The sequence below is a fragment of the Hyla sarda genome, chromosome 3 (genome assembly GCF_029499605.1).
Source record: "Hyla sarda isolate aHylSar1 chromosome 3, aHylSar1.hap1, whole genome shotgun sequence".
In the NCBI taxonomy this organism is placed as follows: domain Eukaryota; kingdom Metazoa; phylum Chordata; class Amphibia; order Anura; family Hylidae; genus Hyla; species Hyla sarda.
The window spans coordinates 359,236,299-359,257,819 of NC_079191.1; the positions used below are offsets into that span (position 1 = coordinate 359,236,299).

At 46.6% G+C, this 21,521-nt stretch overlaps 1 protein-coding gene across 1 annotated transcript in view; it reads left to right on the plus strand.

Annotated features, from left to right (window-relative positions):
* The window catches only part of XRN2 (5'-3' exoribonuclease 2), a 94,283-nt gene that overhangs the window by 37,533 nt on the left and 35,229 nt on the right, over positions 1-21,521 (plus strand). The window contains exons 16-17 of the mRNA XM_056567653.1: positions 11,583-11,668; positions 20,422-20,557. Of these exons, the coding sequence (XP_056423628.1) occupies positions 11,583-11,668; positions 20,422-20,557 (222 nt within the window). The remainder of the gene's footprint in view (positions 1-11,582; positions 11,669-20,421; positions 20,558-21,521) is intronic.

Below are 21,521 nucleotides of genomic sequence, written 5' to 3' on the forward strand. Positions count from 1 at the left end.
CTTCTCCTCTTCCCACCTTCGCCTCGACATGGGTGTCCAAGGCCCTGTCGGAGTGGTGCCAAAAGCTTCCGATCAGGATATCTTAGCGGGATCCCCCCAGAGGCTCTATCTGCTATGGCTCTCCAATGCTCTAAAGCTGGGGACTTTCTGTGCTCAGCTTCCATGTAGTCAGGCCGTTGTTCTGCCTTTGCTGTGAGTCACCTAGCGGCTCTCCGACGCTTTATGTGGCTTAAAGTTTGAATGCGGATGCCGCTTCCAAAAGGTCTCTCACTGAGCTTCCCTTTACGGGTGGCCGTCTTTTTGCCAAACGCCTCGATGAGATTATTTCTAAGGCAACGGGAGGTAAGAGTTCCTTCTTACCTCAAAATAAGGCTCGCCCTTCTTCCCAAAGGAAATCCTTTTTCCTTTCGGTCATTTCGGACCTCTGGTTCCAGCTAAGGGTCCGGGCAGGCGCCCTCATGGGACAAGGTGGCTCCCTCGTGCCGGGCACGCCCGGCTTAGATGTCGGACTCCAACCGGTCCGGCCGTTTTGCGCCCAAATCGGGCAACCGCAAGCCCACTTCTGCATAAAGTGAGGCCCCCACCCGCGGTTTCTTTCGTGTGGGAGGTCGTCTCTTGTTTTCCGAGACATCTGGACTTCACACATTCAGGACTCTGGGGTCAGGGATGTGGTGTCCAACGCTTACTGGATCGAATTCGCCTCCCTTCCGAGGGATCGCGTTTTTCGATCCCGGGCCCCCCGGTCTCCTCCTCTGGCCAAGCAATTTCGAGCGGCTCTCCAGTCTCTGCTTCTCCAGGGGGTTATCGTCCCCGTTCCTCCAGGGGAACTTTTTCAGGGTTTCTATTCAAAAATTTTTTGTGGTCCCCAAGATGGATGGTTCTGTGCGACCAATCCAACCGTCACCTTCTCATCCACCACTTCAGAATGGAATCTCTCCGTTCGGTGGTGGCGTCCCTGGAACAAGGGGAGTTTCCTTCATCGGTGGACATCAAGGATGCCTACCTCCATTTGCCAATATTTCCGGCCCATCATCGGTACCTCAGCTTGCGGTTCCGAAGGGGCACTTTCAATTCGTAGCCCTCCCCTTTGGTTTGGCCTTGGGTCCTTACAAAGATCCTTGCGCCAGTGTTGGGCCTGTTTGGTCGAGGGGAATCTCGGTGATATCCTATCTGGACGACCCTCTCATCAAGGCTCTGACCAGAGCCCAGACTCTGGAGAATCTGGACGTCACTCTCTGACTCTCTTCTAGTGGATGGTCAACCGGGACAAGTCAGTCTTCTGTCCTACCAGTCTCTAACCTTCCTGGGACTTCGATTCGACGGCCTCTGCCCGCATTTGTCTTCCGCCGGACAAACGTCTGGCGCTTTGGTCGGGGGTCCGCTCCCTTCGGACCCAGGTATCAGTCTCCATCTGTACTTGTATGGAAGTCCTGGGTCGGGTGGTGGCAACTATGGTGGCCGTACCCTTTGCCCAGTTTCATTACCGCCCCCTTCAACTGGCGATTCTCTGTGGAACAGGTCTCCTCTGTCCCTTGATCATCAGATTGTTCTCCCTCGCAGGGTCAGTCAGTCTCTGCTCTGGTTGCTCCGCTCCCCCCTTCTTCAAGGGAGGTCATTTCTTCCCCCTTCTCTGGCAGGTTGTTACAACGGTTGCCAGCCTGTCGGGCTGGGGCGGCGTGTTCAGGGATTGGACGGTCCAGGGACTCTGGTCTCCCCTGGAGACCCTTCTTCCGATAAACATATTGGAATTACGGGCGATTCTTCTTTGTCTTCTTCATTGGGAGTCCCGTCTTTAGTCCTGTCCTGTCCGCTTTCAGTCTGACAACGCCACGGCCGTGGCGTACATAATCGACAGGGCGGCGCTCGCAGTTCGGCAGCCATGGCCGAGGTGACAAAGATTCTCAGCTGGGCAGAGAGTAAGGTTCAGGCCATTTCGGCGTTTGCTTCCCAGTTGAACACTCCCGGAATGTGAGACTTCCTCAGTCGGTCCTCACCTGACCCTGGCAAGTGGTCTCTTCGTCCGGAGGTCTTTGCGCAGCTCTGCGACCTCTGGGGCTTGACGTGAACCTCGTGTCGGAACAATTGGAAGATCCTTCCGTTTGTGTCCAAGTCCTGGGACCTACCGCCCTACCTTATCTGTTCCTTTCTCTTCTGCTCCTTCCTAGGGTGCTGAGGAAGCTCAAGGCAGAGGACGTCCTCGCCTTTCTGGTTGCTCCAGATTGGCCCTGAAGGTCGTGGTATGCCGGCGTAGTCCGGCTCCTGGACGGCACGCCTTCCGCTCCGCCCGGACCTACTCTCTCAGGGTCCTCTTGCCACCCTAATTTACAGTCGCTGCTTTTGTTGGCGTGGCAGTTGAGACCGCGGTTTTGAGGGCCTGTGGGTTATCTTCCCAAGTCATTCACACCATGCTCTAGGCTCCTAAGCCCTCCTCCGCATGAATTTACCACCGTACTTGGCGGTTTTATTTTCGTTGGTGTGAAGCTCAGGACTTCTCCCCGGTGACCTTCTCGGTTCCCAGTCTTCTCTCCTTTTTTTGCATTCGGGGTTGGAACCTTAAGGGTAGGGTTTCGGCCCCTGATTTCTTTCTCATGTCCGGACCTTCCTGCAAGGAGTGGCGCACGCTGTTCCTCGTCGGTCACCTTCTCCCCCTTGGGACTTGAACTTGGTTCTGTGTGCCCTCCAGGGTGAACCCTTTGAGCCCCTTAGAGAGGTGTCTCTCCGCCTCCTTTCTTGAAAGGGGCATTTCTTGTTGCTATCACCTCCATCCAGAGGGTGTCTGAACTGGCAGTTCTTTCCTGCCGTTCTCTGTTTCTGGTGATCCACCAGGACGAGGTCGTTTGCCGGCCAGTTCCTTCCTTTTGCCTAAGGTGGTCTCGGCCTTTCATCTCAATGAGGACATTGTCCTCCCGTCCTTTTGTCCGGCTCCTTCTCATCCTAAGGAGCGCTTACTAAACAAGCTGGATGTAGTTTGGACTGCTTCCAAGGCCACCATTTCTTGGTGGATTCGGTCCGCCATTTCGGAAGCCTGTTGCTGTAAGATTCCTCCTTTCAGGGTTGTGGCTCATTCCACACGTTCTGTTGGGCTTCCTGGGCTCTCCAGAATAGAGCCTCGGCCTCGCAGATTTGCAAGGCGGCTACCTGGTCGTATTTGCACACTTTCTCGAGGTTTTTTCCCGAGTTCATACTTTAGCATCGGCTGATGCTAGTCTGGTTGTAAAGTGTTGCAGGCGGCAGTGGATCGGCCGTCTGCCTGATTATGTGCCCACCCAAGGGACGGCTTTGGTACGTCCCATGGGCTGTGTCCCCCAATGGAGCCGATAGAGAAAAGGAGATTTTTTTTTTTTTTTTAACACTTACTGTAAAATCTTTCTCGAAGAATCCATTGGGGGACACAGCTCCCGCCCTTTTTGGGTTTTTTCCTTTGGTTCTCTGTCCGAGGGTGTGTTCAGTTGTTTTTTTTTCTTCTGGTTCTCGGACAGTTTTGGGTTTTTCTTTGCCCTATTGGTCTCCTCCTATTGCTCTGGAACTTAACCCCTTCAGTACGGAGCCCATTTTGGCCTTAAGGACCGGAGCGTTTTTTGCACATCTGACCACTGTCACTTTAAACATTAATAACTCTGGAATGCTTTTAGTTATCATTCTGATTCCGAGATTGTTTTTTCGTGACATATTCTACTTTAACAGTGGTAAATTTTTGTCGATACTTGCATCCTTTCTTGGTGAAAAATCCGTAAATTTGATGAAAAATTTGAAAATTTAGCATTTTTCTAACTTTGAAGCTCTCTGCTTGTAAGGAAAATGGATATTACGAATACATTTTTTTTGGGTTCACATATACAATATGTCTACTTTATGTTTGCATCATAAAATTGACGTGTTTTTACTTTTGGAAGACACCAGAGGGCTTCAAATTTCAGCAGCAATTTTCCGATTTTTCACAAAATTTTCAAACTCAGTATTTTTCATGGACCAGTTCAGGTTTGAAGTGGATTTGAAGGGTCTTCATATTAGAAATACCCCATAAATGACCCCATTATAAAAACTACACCCCCCAAAGTATTCAAAATGACATTCAGTCAGCCTTTTAACCCTTTAGGTGTTTCACACGAATAGCAGCAAAGTGAAGGAGAAAATTCACAATCTTCATTTTTTATACTCACATGTTCTTGTAGACCCAATTTTTGAATTTTTACAAGGGGTAAAAGGACAAAATTTTTACTTGTATTTGTAGCCCAATTTCTCTCGAGTAAGCACATACCTCATATGTCTATGTAAAGTGTTCGGCGGGCGCAGTAGAGGGCTCAGAAGGGAAGGAGCGACAAGGGGATTTTGGAGAGTACGTTTTTCTGAAATGGTTTTTGGGGGGCATGTTACCTTTAGGAAGCCCTTATGGTGCCAGAACAGCAAAAAAAAACACATGGCATACCATTTTGGAAACTAGACCCCTCGGGGAATGTAACATGGGATAAAGTGAACCTTAATACCCCACAGGTGTTTCACGACTTTTGCAAATGTAAAAAAAAAATAAAAAATTTTACCTAAAATGCTTGTTTTCCCCCAAAATTTTTATTTTTAAAAATGGTAATAGCAGAAAATACCCCTAAAAATTTGAAGCCCAATTTCTCCCGATTCAGAAAACACCCCATATGGGGGTGAAAAGTGCTCTGCTGGCGCACTACAGGTCTCAGAAGAGGAGTCACATTTGGCTTTTTGAACGCAAATATTTCTCTGGGGGCATGCCGCATTTAGGAAGCCCCTATGGTGCCAGAACAGCAAAAAAAAAAACACATGGCATACCATTTTGGAAACTAGACCCCTCGGGGAACGTAACAAGGGGTTAAGTGAACCTTTATACCCCACAGGTGTTTCACGACTTAAGCATTTTAGGTAAAAAAAAAAAAAATTTTTTTTTTTACATATGCAAGTTTTCCCAAAAATTTTACATTTTTAAAAAGGGTAAAAGCAGAAAATACCCCCCAAAATTTGTAACACAATTTCTCCCGAGTACGGCGATACCCCATATGTGACCCTAAACCGTTGCCTTGAAATACGACAGGGCTCCAAAGTGAGAACGCCATGCGCATTTGAGGCCTAAATTAGGGATTGCATAGGGGTGGACATAGGGGTATTTTACGCCAGTGATTCCCAAACAGGGGGCCTCCAGCTGTTGCAAAACTCCCAGCATGCCTGGACAGTCAACGGCTGTCCGACAATACTGGGAGTTGTTTTGCAACAGCTGGAGGCTCCGTTCTGGAAACAGTGGCGTACCAGACGTTTTTGATTTTTATTGGGGAGGGGAGGGGGGCTGTGTAGGAGTATGTGTATATGTAGTGTTTTTTACTTTTTATTTTATTTTTTGTGTTCGTGTAGTGTTTTTAGGGTACAGTCACATGGGCGGGGGGTTCACAGTAGTTTCTCGCTGGCAATTTGAGCTGCAGCAGAAAGTTTGCGGCAGCTCAAATTTGCAGCCGGATACTTACTGTAATCCTCCGCCCATGTGAGTGTACCCTGTACGTTCACATTGGGGGGGACATCCAGCTGTTGCAAAACTACAACTCCCAGCATGCCCGTTGGCTGTCGGTGACTGCTGAGAGTTGCAGTTTTGCAACAACTGTAGGCACACTGGTTATGTATCACTGAGTTTGTGACCTAACTCAGTGTTTCACAACCAGTGTGCCTCCAGCTGTTGCAAAACTACAACTCTCAGCAGTCATCGACAGCCAACGGGCATGCTGGGAGTTGTAGTTATGCAGCCAGCAGATGCACCACTACAACTCCCAGCATGCACTTTAGCTGTTTGTGCAAGCTGGGAGTTGTAGTTAGACAACAGCTGAAGGTACACTTTTCCATGGAAAGAATGTGCCTCCAGCTGTTGCAAAACCATAAGTCCCAGCATGCCCATAAGGCAATGCTGGGAGTTGTGGTGGTCTGCCTCCTGCTGTTGCATAACTACAGCTCCCAGCATGCCCTTTTTGCATGCTGGGAGCTGTTGCTAAGCAACAGCAGGAGGCTGTCACTCACCTCCTGCTGCTGCCGGCACACAGGTCAGTCCCGCCGCCGCAGCTGCTCCTGGGGCCCCGATCCCAACAGGGGCGCCGGGGATCGGGGTCCCAGCACCCGGGGTCGTCTTCCCGCTCACGCCCTCCGGAAGAGGGGCGGAGCGGGTGCGGGAGTGACACCCGCAGCAGGCGCCCTGATTGGTCGGCCGGTAATCCGGCCGACGAATCAGGGCGATCGTGAGGTGCCACCTCACCCCTGCAGGCTCTGGCTGTTCGGGGCCGTCAGAGACGGCCCCGAACAGCCAGTAATTCCGGGTCACTGGAGACCCGATTGACCCGGAATCGCCGCAGATCGCTGGACTGAATTGTCCAGCGATCTGCGGCGATCGCCGACATGGGGGGGCATAATGACCCCCCTGGGCGATATGCCGGGATGCCTGCTGAACGATTTCAGCAGGCATCCGGCTCCGGTCCCCAACCGGCTAGCGGTGGGGGCCGGAATTCCCACGGGCGTATGGATACGCCCTCGGTCCTTAAGGACTCGGGATGCAGGGCGTATCCATACGCCCTATGTCCTGAAGAGGTTAAAGGGGTATTCCAGGCAAAACCTTTTTTTTATATATATCAACTGGCTCCGGAAAGTTAAACAGATTTGTAAATGACTTCTATTAAAAAATCTTAATCCTTCCAATAGTTATTAGCTTCTGAAGTTTTCTGTCTAACTGCTAAATGATGTCACGTCCCGGGAGCTGTGCATGATGGGAGAATATCCCCATAGGAACTGCACAGCTCCCAGGTCATCAGAGAGCAGTTAGACAGAAAACAACTCCACTTCAGAAGCTAATAACTATTGAAAGGATTAAGATTTTTTAATAGAAGGGATTTACAAATCTGTTTAACTTTCCGGAGCCAGTTGATAGATATAAAAAAGGTTTTGCCTGGAATACCCCTTTAAGTTCCAGAGCAATAGGAGGAGACCAATAGGGCAAAGAAAAACCCCAAACTGTCCGAGAACCAGAAGAAAAAAAACAACTGAACACACCCTCGGACAGAGAATTTGGCCTGGAATACCCCTTTAAACTGACTAGCTCAGAGCCTGAAGGTGGGTATATCCTGCTGGGAGGAGCTGACTTTTTTTATTACCATAGTGTCACACCTCCTAGAGACAGGAAGATACACCCACGGTCTGTGTCCCCCAAAGGATCCTTCGAGAGAGATTTTACAGTAAGTGTTAAAAAAAAAATCTCCTTTTTCGACATTATCGGTGTCGGCAATTACCTTGCCGATAATGCGCCGCCCGCACCGCGTCGCACCCCCCACCGCCCCGGCCCCATTGCCTTCCCCATCCCAGGTTTTATAATTACCTATTCCCGGGGCCCGAGGTCCACGCTACTTCTGGCTCCTGTTGCGTCCTTTGTTACGCTGTGCGCAATGATGAGTGACTTGACGCGACATCACCGTCATTGCACATAGTGACCGCTCAGGAGGACGCCACCGGAGCCAGATGTAGAGTGGACCCCGGGAACAGGTAATTATAAAACCAGGGATGGGGGAAGCAATGGGGCCGGGGGGTGCGACGCGGTGAGGCGGTAATATGACTCAGGACCCCCGCACAGGCAGGGGGATAGAAGCGGCGGCGGTCTCTGGCACTGCAAAAGCCGCTGCAGTTCATTGATTTAAAGCACCCACTTTAAATCAATGATCTGCAGCGGTGTCGTGGGGGGATAAATAGCCAATAACTTATACCGGAATATCGGTATAAGTTATCGGCTATCGGCCCTAACCTCCACAGATTATCGGTATCGGCCCTAAAAAAAAGAGATATCTGTCGATCCCTACTGTATACAACATAGGAAGCAGAGTTGTTCTTTTTCTGTCTAACCACAGTGTTCTCTGCTGACACCTCTGTCCATGTAAGGAACTGTCAAGAGCAGAAACAAATCCCCATAGCAGACAGTTCCTGACATGGACAGAAGTGTAAGCAGAGAGCACTGTCGTCAGACAAAAAAAAATAACTCTGCTTCCTCTGTAGTACACAGCAGCTACAGTCATGGCCATAAATGTTGGCACCCCTGAAAATTTTTTCAAGATAATGAATTTTCTCACAGAAAAGCATTTCAGTAACACATGTTTTGCTATACACATGTTTATTAGCTTTTGTGTGTATTGGAACTAAACCAAAAAAAGGAGGAAACAAAGGAAATTGGCCATAATGTCACACCAAACTCCAAAAACGGTCTGGACAAAATTATTGGCACCCTTTCAAAATTGTGGAAAAATAAGATTGTTTCAAGCATGTGATGCTCCTTTTAAACTCACCGGGGGGCAAGTAACAGGTGTGGGCAATATAAAAATCACACCTGAAAGGAGAGAAATTCACTTAGTCTTTGCATTGTATGTCTGTGTGTGCCTCACTAGGCATGGACAACAGAAAGAGGAAAAGAACTGTCTGAGGACTTAAGAACCAAAATTGTGGAAAAATATCAACGCTCTTAAGGTTACAAGTCCATCTCCAGAGATCTTGATAATGTTGACCACTGTGGACAAAGGATAATCTAGAAGTTTGCAATCCTTCTGAGAAAACATCTTGTGGACAGAGGAGTCCAAGATAGAGCTTTTTGGTAAAGCACATCATTCTACTGTTTAGCCAGTGTCAGAAAGCTGGGTTTGCATCCGACATCTTGGGTCTTCCAGCAGGACAATTACCCAAAACATTCATCAAAAAGCACCAGAAATGGATGGCAACAAAGCTCTGGAGAGCTCTGAAGTGGCCAGCAGGGAGTCCAGATCTAAATCCCATTGAACACCTGTGGAGAGATGTTAAAATTGCTGTTGGGATAATAAGAGACCTGGGTCAGTTTGCAAAGGAAGAGTGGTCAAACATTCCGGCTGAGAGGTGTGTGCAACTAAATATTTAAGGGTGCCAATAATTTTGTCCAGCCCATCTTTGGATACTTAATTTTCTTGAAAAATTTCAGGGGTGCCAACATTTACGGCCATGACTGCAAGTACTGGAAGTAATTTACAAATTTGTTTAACTTTCTGGCACCAGAAAAAAAAAAATAAATTTATAATTGGGTTTCCACTGGAGTATCCCTTTAGCCCCTTAACGACGCAGGACGTATATTTACTTCCTGCGCTGCCTCCCGCGATATGAAGCGGGATCGTGCCGCGATCCTGCATCATATCGCGTCGGTCCCGGTGCTCATCAACGGCCGGGACCCGCGGCTAATACCACACATCGCCGATCACGGCGATGTGCGGTATTAACCCTTTAGAATCGGCGGTCAAAGCTGACCGCCGCTTCTAAAGCGAAAGTGACCCGGCTGCTCAGTCGGGCTGTTCGGGACCGCCGCGGTGAAATCGCGGCGTCCCGAACAGCTGACCGGACACAGGGAGGGCCCTTACCTGCCTCCTCGTTGTCCGATCGGCGAATGACTGCTCCGTGCCTGAGATCCAGGCAGGAGCAGTCAAGCGCCGATAACACTTATAACAGGCGTGTTAATACACGCCTGTGATCAGGATGAGAGATCAGTGTGTGCAGTGTTATAGGTCCCTATGGGACCTATAACATTGCAAAAAAAAAAAAGTGTTAATAAAGGTAATTTAACCCCTTCCCTAATAAAAGTTTGAATCACCCCCCTTTTCCCATAAAAAAAAATAACAGTGTAAAAAAAAAAAAAAAAAAACATGTGGTATCGCCGCGTACGTAAATGTCCGAACTATAAAAATATATCATTAATTAAACCGCACGGTCAATGGCGTACGTGCAAAAAAAATTCCAAAGTCCAAAAAAGCGTATTTTGGTCACTTTTTATACCATTAAAAAATGAATAAAAAGTGATCAAAAAGTCCGATCAAAACAAAAATCATACCGATAAAAACTTCAGATCACGGCGCAAAAAAATGAGTCCTCATACCGCCCTGTACGTGGAAAAATAAAAAAGTTATAGGGGTCAGAAGATGACATTTTTAAACGTATAAATTTTCCTGCATGTAGTTATGATTTTTTCCAGAAGTGCGACAAAATCAAACCTATATAAGTAGGGTATCATTTTAACCGTATGGACCTACAGAATGTGTAATTTTTACCGAAATATGCACTGCGTAGAAACGGAAGCCCCCAAAAGTTACAAAATGGTGTTTTTTCTTCGATTTTGTCGCACAATGATTCTTTTTTCCGTTTCGCTGTGCATTTTTGGGTAAAATGACTAATGTCACTGCAAAGTAGAATTGGCGACGCAAAAAATAAGCCATAATATGGATTTTTAGGTGGAAAATTGAAAGGCTTATGATTTTTAAAAGTTAAGGAGGAAAAAACGAAAGTGCAAAAATGGAAAAACCCTGAGTCCTTAAGGGGTTAAAGAAGTGGAGTGGACTGCGCATGCATGGCTAGTGCTTCTGTTTTATTTTATTTTATTTTTTTGTCTTTGAAAAGGTGCTTAAAATATGCCACAATTAATAGAGCGCTGGCTGTACATTCGTAGTACACATTTTTTTTTTTTGTGACCTTTCACATCTGTTAACCCATAAGAACCAAGCCAAAACTTTTAGATCACTTTTAGTTTTTTGTTTTGTTTTAATAAAATGTGATAGCAGCATTTCTGGACTTTTTTTTTTTAAACGTTTGCGCTGTTCACCGTACGGGATCATTAACATTATATTTTGATGGGACATTTATGCACACGGCGATGCCAAATATGTTTATAAAAAAAACATGCAGGCAAGCCAATTATCTATTTTAACATGCGCATTGCCGCAGATGCCGTGATCTCTATTGATCACAGCATCTGAGGGGTTAATGGTGGACAGCCATTACTGTTGGGTCGCCGGCTGCTATCAGCTGCAGAGTATGATGCGAGCACTGCTCCGATGCTCGCGGTCATACATAGGACGTAAACGTATGTCTTGCTGCGCTAAGTACCGCCGCACCAGGACGTACATTTATGTCCGTGGTCATTTAGGGGTTAAATTGTAGGTTTTTATTAAATTAGTGTCAACAGCTTTTATGTAGATCTGTCTCCATGGTAACAACTACAAACTTTGTAGTCCAATCTTGTCATCGTATCTCTCCTTACTAACTAAGCAGATGTTTGCTATTAAAGGATAGGTGCAAGTAGACATGGCAGGGAAATGGCACAGTTGTTGTAAGCTCATAGGAGCTGTAGACACAAAACTAAAGTTTTTGTGTGAAAACAATTAGCAGAATTGGTTACATTTTAAAGGTATTTACATTTAGAAAATTAAAGTTACAAACAAGAACATAAGGGGAGAGTAAAACCTCAAAACCTGTGCAGAGGAAGAGTAGTGCAATTTCATATAACAACTAATCAGATTGCTTCTTTCATTTTTAAAAAGGCCTCTAAACTAGTTTTCATAAGTTTCCCCCATAGATTTTAAGAAAGATGTTTTTGGCTTAAACTGTACAGAATATGCCTTTTATCTGTGAGGCAGAATATTTCAGAAATGCTAATAGAAGATGAGCTCTAGTAATACTGTCACAACTAAATTTCCGCTCCAGGCTTGTTTACATGAATGTTGTTCCCTTTGCATGTGTTTTAATTTCTCCATATTCTCCTCAAGAATGCTGGAAACACCCAGAATCCTGCAGGAACAAAGAGAAAAGCGGATGATAGTGACAGTGAGCCTGAGCCAGAAGATAATATCAGGTGAAGCCATTTTTTATGTATCACTTTGTTAGCAAATTGCTGAATTTGAGTCTAGTCTAATGAATGCCATTTAGCTTATGGCAGCGGTGCCTTTGGATAATTTTCTATGATCTTTTTATCCAGCAGTAATTAATATGGAGAGTAACAATATTCAGTAAATTCCAGAGAGATGAGTAAGCTAAAGCTGTTAAATCCAAGTATCTAGATTAGTATGCATGCTGGCTTTCTTTCTTCATGCCACTTTTCCCTTTGAGACCGGGGGCTGCATTGGCTAGACTTTGAATGATTTCAATTTGATTATGTGATCTGAATACCAGTGTTATTCCTTATGAATATTAACCCTTAAATTTTAGTTGCTGTAAGTGTGTCACATTAGCGGATTTCAATGGGGCATATGTTTAGCATTCCAATTGTGTTGCTTTGATCTGTAGGCTGTAAAATTCTACTTCAAAAATGTAATTGTGCAGGTGTCCCATTAACACTTACCACGTGGCTTCTGTGGACATGTGTTTGGCTGGTTATTTCTCCTTTTTGATGGGTATGAAAGGTAAAGTAAATGTGTGGATACATTAGCACTGCATCGCTTTCAACTGGCACATTACTTGTGTTTAAGATGTAACATTTGATAGTACAGGATAAAGCTCTTTAAGCACAAACAAAAATCCCATTCTGGACATGTTTCTAAAGGCCAATTTTATAGGATGAAAAGTTGTCTGAATCTGAAATTATGCAATTTGTTTTGTAGGCTGAATAAAAAAATTGTAACTAGCTCATGTGCAGTATGCTACAGGATTAAAAGGGTACTCCAGGGAAGAAAAAGTGCCATTAAAGGGGTGCAACCGTGTCCCAGCATTCTGAACAGTGGTCATAACGTCACGGCCACACACCTCGTGACGTCATACCATGCCCCTCCATTTATGTCTATGGGAGGGGCATGTAAGTTGTCACACCCCATCCCATAGACATGATTGGAGGGGGCGTGACATGACATCATGAGGGGGCGTGGCCGTGACATCATGACCACTTCCGCCGGAACCTGGCGTTTATTTAGACCTTTTGTATAGGGGATAAGATGTCTAGCAGCGGAGTACCACTTTAATCCCTCAGATGCCGTGATCAATACTAATCGGTGGCACCTCTGGCTCATCTGATCACCCGTGGCAAGACCACAGCCGCTTTCAAGGGGCCTTAACTAGTCTGCTAGAAGACTGATTATACTGATCAGTGCCATGCCAATGAATAGCCGTGAACAGTCTTAGCAATCTAATTGCTATAAATAGAGACAAGCTGTAAAAAAAAGTGAATAAGCCCTTCCCCAAATAAAAATTTTTGCTCTCCCGCTTTTCCCATTTTACCCAAAAAAGTGTAAAAAAAATAAAAATAAATAAAAAACGAACATATTTCGAATCTGCACGTGTGGTTATATGTTCATGGTCCCATATGGTGAGCTGCGTAAACATTATATATAAAAAAAAAACTGGTGCTTTTGGTCACATCACATTTTATGAAAAGCAATTAAGTCATATATGTAAAAGTGATACACATAAAAACTACAGATCATGGCACAAAGACACAAATGAGCCCTTGTGCAGCCCTGTATATGGAAAAAATGAGTCATAGCTGATCAGTTAACCCATTAAGGGCAAAGCTCATTTTGGCCTTAAGGACCAGGCAAATTTTCAATTTAAAATTTTCATTTTTTTTCTCCTTTTAAAATCCATAACTCATTTTTTCACCTACAGACCCATATGAGGGCTTGTTTTTTGCACAAACAATTGTGCTGTGTAATTCCCTTTAATTTTACCATAAAATGTACGATGGAACTGAAAAATATTTACGGGCTGGAATTTATAAGAAAACTGCAATTTCTCCATCGGCTCCATTGGGGGACACAGACCGTGGGTGTATGCTGCTGTCTCTAGGAGGTGTGATACTATGGTAATAATAAAAAAAAAAAGTCTGCTCCTCCCAGCAGGATATACCCGCCTTCAGGCTCTGAGCTAATCAGTTTAAGTTTAGTGTCTGAAGGAGGTGGACATGGTCTGGATTTCTCCAGACCAGGTCTTCTGATTTTATTTAATTTTTTTTCCTAGTATAGGGACGTGTTAGTTTTTTATTCCTGTATTCCCTGTTTCCCCATTGCGAGTAAGGGGGCACAGACATTGCGTATATGCGCTGTTCACCCCCCCCCTCGCCAACGGTCAGTGCCAGGGTTGGTACCTTATGGGTCCTGGTCCCCCTATCTCCCTGCTCGCCTCGCTCGCGCATAGCAGCCAGGCGTGATGCAGATAACTAAAGCTGACTGAAGACTTCACTGAAGACTTCATTAGGTAAGTTCTTCTGACTGAGGTAAGTACTCTAACCCCCCCCCCCACTTTTTTTTTCCTCCATAGGTACGGACTTGCAACCTCTGGAGACCCCCTGTTTTTGGCCCACCTTTCAGGCTATGTGGCTGGCTTATACAGGGGCTGCACTTTTATTCTGGGGGAGCAGTGGCACCTGAGGGGGCATGTAATATCTTGGGCACTTCACTTTGTGTGTGTTTGGTGCGACTAGGTCCACAGCGCCTTATACGCGGCTGATAGCCGCGACGCTGCTACGAGCCGGGCGCTTGAGCGCCGGCTTACTTTCACTTTCTCCGGCAGTCACTGCTGGTGTTTAGGCCGCCCGCTCTATTCCCCCGAGCGCATATGCGGCTGACGTGCGCTCGGGACAAGGAGCGGGCGCCATGACCGTTCTTCTCGGCCGGGGTATAGCTCCACCCACAGGGCTGGGAGCTCTGAGGCGCGAAGCAGCCTCCAATCAGCGCCGTTGGCGCGATTTTCAGTGAGAAGGGGTCAGTTAGTGCCTTGCTTCAGGCACGCCCCTCTCTTCCTATTGGCTGGCCTGTTGCTTCACTCTAGCTGCATAGAGCGAGTTCTCCTCACTGCAGCTGACAGGGGACACAGACTAGGATGAGAAAGTTCCTGTCTCCTTTTTCCACATTATGTCCGTACATAGAGCTGTTCCTCCCTCTAAACAGAAACCTGGAACTTCAGTGACTTATTTTATCTGTAAGCACTGTAATACCAAGATGTCTGGCTCTGCTGAGCCAACTTGCCCTGCCTGCTCCACTGCTTCCCCAGACCTCCTGGTACCCCCTGATGCCCTTTCGGTCCCGGTGGGTTCAGCCGCTCCACCAGCCTGGGTTTCTTCCCTGACCCAGTATATGGCTGACTTGACCCAAGTCTCCCGTTCGGTGGCTGAGGCCTCCCGGGAAGTGGTGTCCGCCTTGAAGGGGGTCTTCCCTGCGCAGGACCTCTGAGAGGGCCAGCTCCTCGTCTCCACATACTTCATGCTCTCACAAGCGTACTAGGGGTGCCTCGTCTGACTCTTCCATTGAGTCTTCAGATAGACGGGAGCGTTCCTCTCGTGGGTCCCCCCCCCCGTCATCTGGGCACAAACGTCACTCCTCCAGAGGACGTTCTTGGAGTCGCCGCTCTGCCACGCCAGAGCCGCGTACCCGGTCAGGGTCGCCCCCCCCCCCCTCCAGGACTGCCTCTACTCATTCACATTCCCCTGGTTAACTGGTGGACGAGGCTTCCGAGCCGGCATCTGACTCAGAGGACCGCTCAGACTCAATTGCAACGGTGAACTTATTGGGGGCAGCCATAAGAGACACCTTTCACCTAGAGGACCCAGGATCTTCGGATGTCAATCCAGGAGTATCCTTTCATCGTGCTAAGCCAGCACCTCAAAGGTTCAGCTCTCACGCTGATTTTGACGACCTTCTGGAATCTGCATGGAAACATCCAGACAAGAGGTTCCCGGGAATCAAGACAATTCAAGAACGTTATCCATTTGACAAGGACTTTGTCGCTAAGGTGGTTTTCCCCCTCCCTCAATGGATCCACTAATCTCACGGATCTCTAAGGCGACTACAGTGCCTCTGGCAGATTCCGCTGCCTTCAAGGATCCCACGGACAAGAAGTTTGCTTCTGAAGCAGCTGGCTCTTCTCTTCTTCCCATCTTCGCCTCGACATGGGTGTCCAAGGCCCTGTCGGAGTGGTGCCAAAAGCTCCATCAGGATATCTTAGCGGGATCCCCCCCCAGAGGATCTATCTGCTCTGGCTCTCCAATGCTCTAAAGCTGGGGACTTTCTGTGCGCAGCTTCCATGCAGTCAGCCTGTTGTTCTGCCTTTGTCGTGGGTCACCTAGCGGCTCTCCGCCGTTCTATGTGGCTTAAATCTTGGAATGCGGATGCCGCTTCCAAAAGGTCTCTCACTGAGCTTCCCTTTACGGGTGGCCGTCTTTTTTTGCAAACGCCTTGATGAGATGATCTCTGAGGCAACGGGAGGTAAGAGTTCCTTGTTACCTCAAAATAAGGCTCGCCATACTTCCCAAAGGAAGTCCTTTTTCCTTTCGGTCCTTTCGGACCTCTGGCTCCAGCAAAGGGTCCGGCCAGGCGCCCTCGCGGGACAAGAAGGCTCCATCGTTCCGGGCACGCCCGTCTTAGATGTCGGACTCCAACCGGTCCGACCGTTTTGTGCCCAAATCTGGCAACCGCAAACCCACTTCTGCATGAAGTGAGGCCCCCACCCGTGGTTTCTTCTCGGGTGGGAGGTCGTCTCTTGCTTTTTCGAGACATCTGGACCTCACACATTCAGGACTCTTGGGTCAGGGACGTGGTGTCCAAAGGTTACCGAATCGAAGTCTCCTCCCTTCCGAGGGATCGCTTTTTTTCGATCCCGGGCCCCCTGGTCTCCTTCTCCTCCTGGCAAAGCAATTTCGAGCGGCTCTCCAGTCTCTGCTTCTCCAGGGGGTTATCATTCCCGTTCCTCCAGGGGAACTGTTTCGGGGTTTCAAATCTTTTTGTGGTCCCCAAGAAGGACAGTTCTGTGTGACCAATCCTAGACCTCAAGCGTCTCAACAGTCACCTTCTCATCCGCCACTTCCGAATGGAATTTCTCCATTCGGTGGTGGCGTCCCTGGAACAAGGAGTTCCTTTATTTTAATTTTTTTTTTTTTTTTAATCATTTTTATTAAGTTTTAAAAAATTTTTACAAACATTTGCATTAGAAGTTAAACATCGGTCTCATACCTCATAAATACACTGCAAATTCAATCTAGTTTCACATAGCTATCAACTATTGAAAGCAGTGGGTATCTGTCAAACAGTTTAAACCAAAAAACAAGGAGTTCCTTTTCATCGGTGGACATCAAGGATGCCTACCTCCATGTGCCAATATTTCCGGGCCATCATCGGTACCTCCGCTTTGCGGTTCCGAAGGGGCACTTTCAATTCGTAGCCCTCCATTTCAGTATAGCCACAGCTCCTCGGGTCTTTACAAAGATCCTTGCGCCAGTGATGGGCCGGTTTCGGTCGAGGGGAATCTCGGTGATACCCTATCTGGACGACCTTCTCATCAAGGCTCCAACCAGAGCCCCGACTCTGGAGAATCTGGACGTCACTCTCCACACTCTGACTCGCTTCGGGTGGATGGTCAACCGGGACAAGTCCGTCCTCTGTCCTACCCAGTCTCTAACCTTCCTGGGACCTCGATTCGACACGGCCTCTGCACGAATTTGTCTGGCGCTCCGGTCGGGGGTCCGCTCCCTTCGGACCTCGGTATCAGTCTCCATCCGCACTTGTATGGAAGTCCTGGGTCGGATGGTGGCAACTATGGAGGCCGTACCCTTTGCCCAGTTTCATTACCGCTCCCTTCAACTGGCGATTCTCTCTCGATGGAACAGGTCTCCTCTGTCCCTCGATCGTCAGATTGTTCTCCCTCGCAGGGTCCGTCAGTCTCTGCTCTGGTGGCTCCGCCCCCCCCTTTCTTCTCCAAGGGCGGTCGTTTCTTCCCCTTCACTGGCAGGTTGTTATAACGGATGCCAGCCTGTCGAGCTGGGGTGGCGTGTTCAGGGATTGGACGGTTCAGGGACTCTGGTCTCCCCAGGAGACCCTTCTTCCGATAAACATATTGGAATTATGGGCGATTCTTCTTTGTCTTCTTCATTGGGAGTCCCGTCGTGGCGTACATAAATCGACAGGGCGGGACTCGCAGCTCGGCAGCCATGGCCGAGGTGACCAAGATTCTCACCGGCCATTTCGGCGATTCACATTCCGGGAGTGTTCAACTGGGAAGCGGACTTCCTCATTAGGTCCTCACCCGCCCCCGGCGAGTGGTCTCTACATCCGGAGATCTTCGTGCAGCTCTGCGACCTCTGGGGCATTCTGGACGTGGACCTCTTCGCGTCCCGGCACAATCGGAAGATCCTTCCTTTTGTGTCCAAGTCCCAGGACCCTCAGGCTCTGGCCGTGGATGCCCTAGTGATTCCTTGGGCGGGGTTGGACCTACCCTATCTGTTCCCTCCTCTTCCGCTCCTTCCCAGGGTGCTGAGGAAGCTCAAGGCAGAGTATGTCCCCGCCATTCTGGTAGCTCCAGATTGGCCCCGAAGGTCGTGGTACGCCGACGTAGTTGGGCTCCTGGACGATGCTCCGCCCAGACCTACTCTCGGAGGGTCCTCTTTGCCACCCCAATTTACAGTCGCTGCATTTGACGGCGTGGCGGTTGAGACCGCGGTTTTGAGGGCCCGGGGGTTCTCTTCCCAAGTCATTCACACCATGCTCAAGGCTCGTAAGCCCTCCTCCGCAAGAATTTACCACCTTACTTGGCGGTCTTATTTTCGTTGGTGTGAAGCTCAGGACTTCTCCCCGGTAACCTTCTGTTCCCAGTCTTCTCTCCTTTTTGCAGTCGGGGTTGGAACTTGGGTTGTTTCTCAGTTCTCTTAAAGGTCAGGTTGCTGTTCTTTTCCAGTGGCCCCTGGCTTCTAATTCTCATGTCCGGACCTTCCTTCAAGGAGTGGCGCATGCTGTCCCTCCTTATGGGTAACCCTCTCCCCCTTGGGACTTGAATTTGGTTCTGAGTGCCCTCCAGGGTGCACCCTTTGAGCCCCTTAGAGAGGTGTCTCTCCGCCTCTTTTCTTGAGACAGCAGCATACACACACGGTCTGTGTCTCCCAATGGATCCTTCGAGAAAGAGATTTTACGGTAAGTAAACAAAAATCTCCTTTTTGCTACTTTAGGGGGTTTAGTTTTTACTCTGTGCACTGTATGGTAAAAAGGATAAATCATCTTTTATTCTTTAGGTCAGTGTGATTTAAACAATACCCAATTTATATAGTTTTTTTATTGTACTAAAAATGCGAACTTATTTTAACAAAATGGTATCCATAAAATTGTAATTTTCTGTCATTTTCCCTATAAATTAATTTTTCCATATACGGCATGAGGGCTAATTTTTTGCTGCCATGATCTGTAGTTATTAGTACCACTTTTGTTTTGATTTGACTCTTTGATCGCTGTTTATTTATTTTATTTTTTTTTATTCCCCCCCCCCAATATATGAGGTGGTTAAAATTCTATATTTTTTGTGGTTGGTATTTTTTTGCGTTTAAGCCATTTACCATGTGGGATCAGAAACCTATTTCAATATTTTGTATATTTACGTACGCAGCGATATCAAATATGTAACATTTTTTTTTTTTTTTTTAAAGTAAAATGGGAAAATAAGTGGGGATAAACACTGCCTGGCATAAGCAGTGAGTGTGAGGCTGCTGACACTGCTCTGAAATGGGTGCAGCTGCTGGCTGCAGCACATGCTCCTCACTGAGCACCTGGATCCAGCGATCAGACCCCCGGCGATCAGCTACTTATCCCTTATCCTGTGGATAGTGAATACATTTTTTTTCTATACAAGAAATACTTTTGGTTAAATACTATAATACCATTTCCTAATAAGACTTAATGGGGTTTTAAAGAAAAACAGAAATATTTTGTTCAAAAAAAAGCACCATACCTGTCTTCAGGTTGTGTGTGGTATTACAACTTGGCTCCATTGACTTCAGTGGAACTAAGCTACAGTTTCACACACAACCTGAGGACAGGTGTGGTGCACTTCTTAGGAGTGATTATCTGTGTTTCTAATCCTGAATAATATGTTTTAGTAATGTTTTTACTTTTAGAATCAGGTGAAAAAGGTGGAGCAGATGGTATATAGTTTCATTTTCTCCACTTTTCCACAGTCAATGTATGTAAACAATAACTTTGTGATAAGTGGCAGATTTTCTGTTGCAAATATGCCAACAACCAGACATATGCACCTTGTGCCACATTTTTGTTATGCTTAGCGGGAAAGGGGCAGGACATTGCTGGCAAGGAGGGCATGGTGTGAGTTCAACATTATGCTCCAAAATTCCTGCAGCCTTCATTGTAAAGCAAGCCAAGTAATAGCTGGTCTAAACCTAAACTAGACAGTCTAAAGATTCACCAAATATATTAAACAGAACAAAACAGCACAAAATGTTTATCTTTTACGGTTAGTAAATCTGAGTGAATCGGGCTGCTTTTTGTCTCACTGGGAGGGATGTTTGTTTGACCGTTTTGTCTGCGACTGCAACATACGACCTTAACATTTTACCTAAACCCAGCCAAAGCCATAATATGAATCATTGTTTTCTCTGGAGGATTGCTACAAGCCTACTTTGGGAGTCGTATGTCTTGCAGATTATGGCAAATATCTGAATTCTCCCATTTCTTACTAATCTCAGCAGACTGATATTACTATTACTAAACTATTATATTTGCAACACCCAGTGCAGGTTAAGACCACAATTTTATACCAAGATTTCCAGTGTTAATTTTTTTTTTTTTTTTTTGTGTTGTAACAGTTAATTACATAGTGTACAGTGTTTGACAGTTGTCCTCTTTTCAGGTTATGGGAAGACGGATGGAAGCAACGCTACTATAAAAACAAATTTGATGTAGATGCATCAGATGAGAAGTTTCGACGGAAGGTTGTGCAGTCCTATGTGGAAGGTCTCTGCTGGGTGCTCCGATACTATTACCAGGTAGGCATTACACAAGAGGTACATCTTATAGGATCATGCCAGAATGTTCTGCTTTAATAGAAATCCAGTTTGTAAGCGCTGTTTTCTGCACAGACCTTGTGCTTACATCAGCTCTTTGCCGCATGTCAGTAGGGTGAATAGAGAAAATTGCAAAGAATTGCAATTATTTAATAAGTGCTGGCAAGCTGTCAAAGGAACAGTCAGTTGTGATGTTACATGAAGTGCAGTGTAATTGAAGTGATCAGTGCTTGATGAAAATCTTTTCATAATTGAAATGTTAGGCAAAAGATTAGTTACAAATATAGAGCAATTGTACAAGGCTGACTAATAAGCATTGGTGTGCCTGGGGAGAATACTAGACAGATATTAGATCTGGTTGAGGAAAGTTAAAGTTTACCTGCTAAGCAACAGTTGTCACTTTCACCTGCTGTGTGTGTAAAGTGTTAATATAATTTTTATTGAGCATGCTGTGTTCTGTTATTGCTAAAATGATCTCTTGCATCACTGGTGTCTGTCAAGCATTTCAAACTGAGAAGAGGCACGGGATGATCTACTGTGGCCCTCAACTGCTGCAATTAGAATTTTGGTCTGCAGGGCTCCATTTTAATCTGTCTGACTGAACCTTATATGTTTCAAGAACATTGTGAGAAATGTTATAGTTGCTCTGTGATTGGTTGTAAATGGCATTAAAGTTTTCTTTGTTGCTAACTTACAAGATCAGTCTAAATGTGCAATATGCTCAGGCTACCTTCAGCCTTCACTAGAGAAAGCATAGCTGCTTACTGCATACTGTTGTCCATAAAATCAGTAAAAATACAGAGGTAGCTGTCCTTTTGCAGATATGCCACAATTCTGGCTCTTACTAATTCACTGGCCAATTTATTATGTACGATTGGCTAGCGGAACATTCTTTTGCCATCAGAACTGCCATAATTTATTGTTGCATACTTTCTACAAGCTGCTG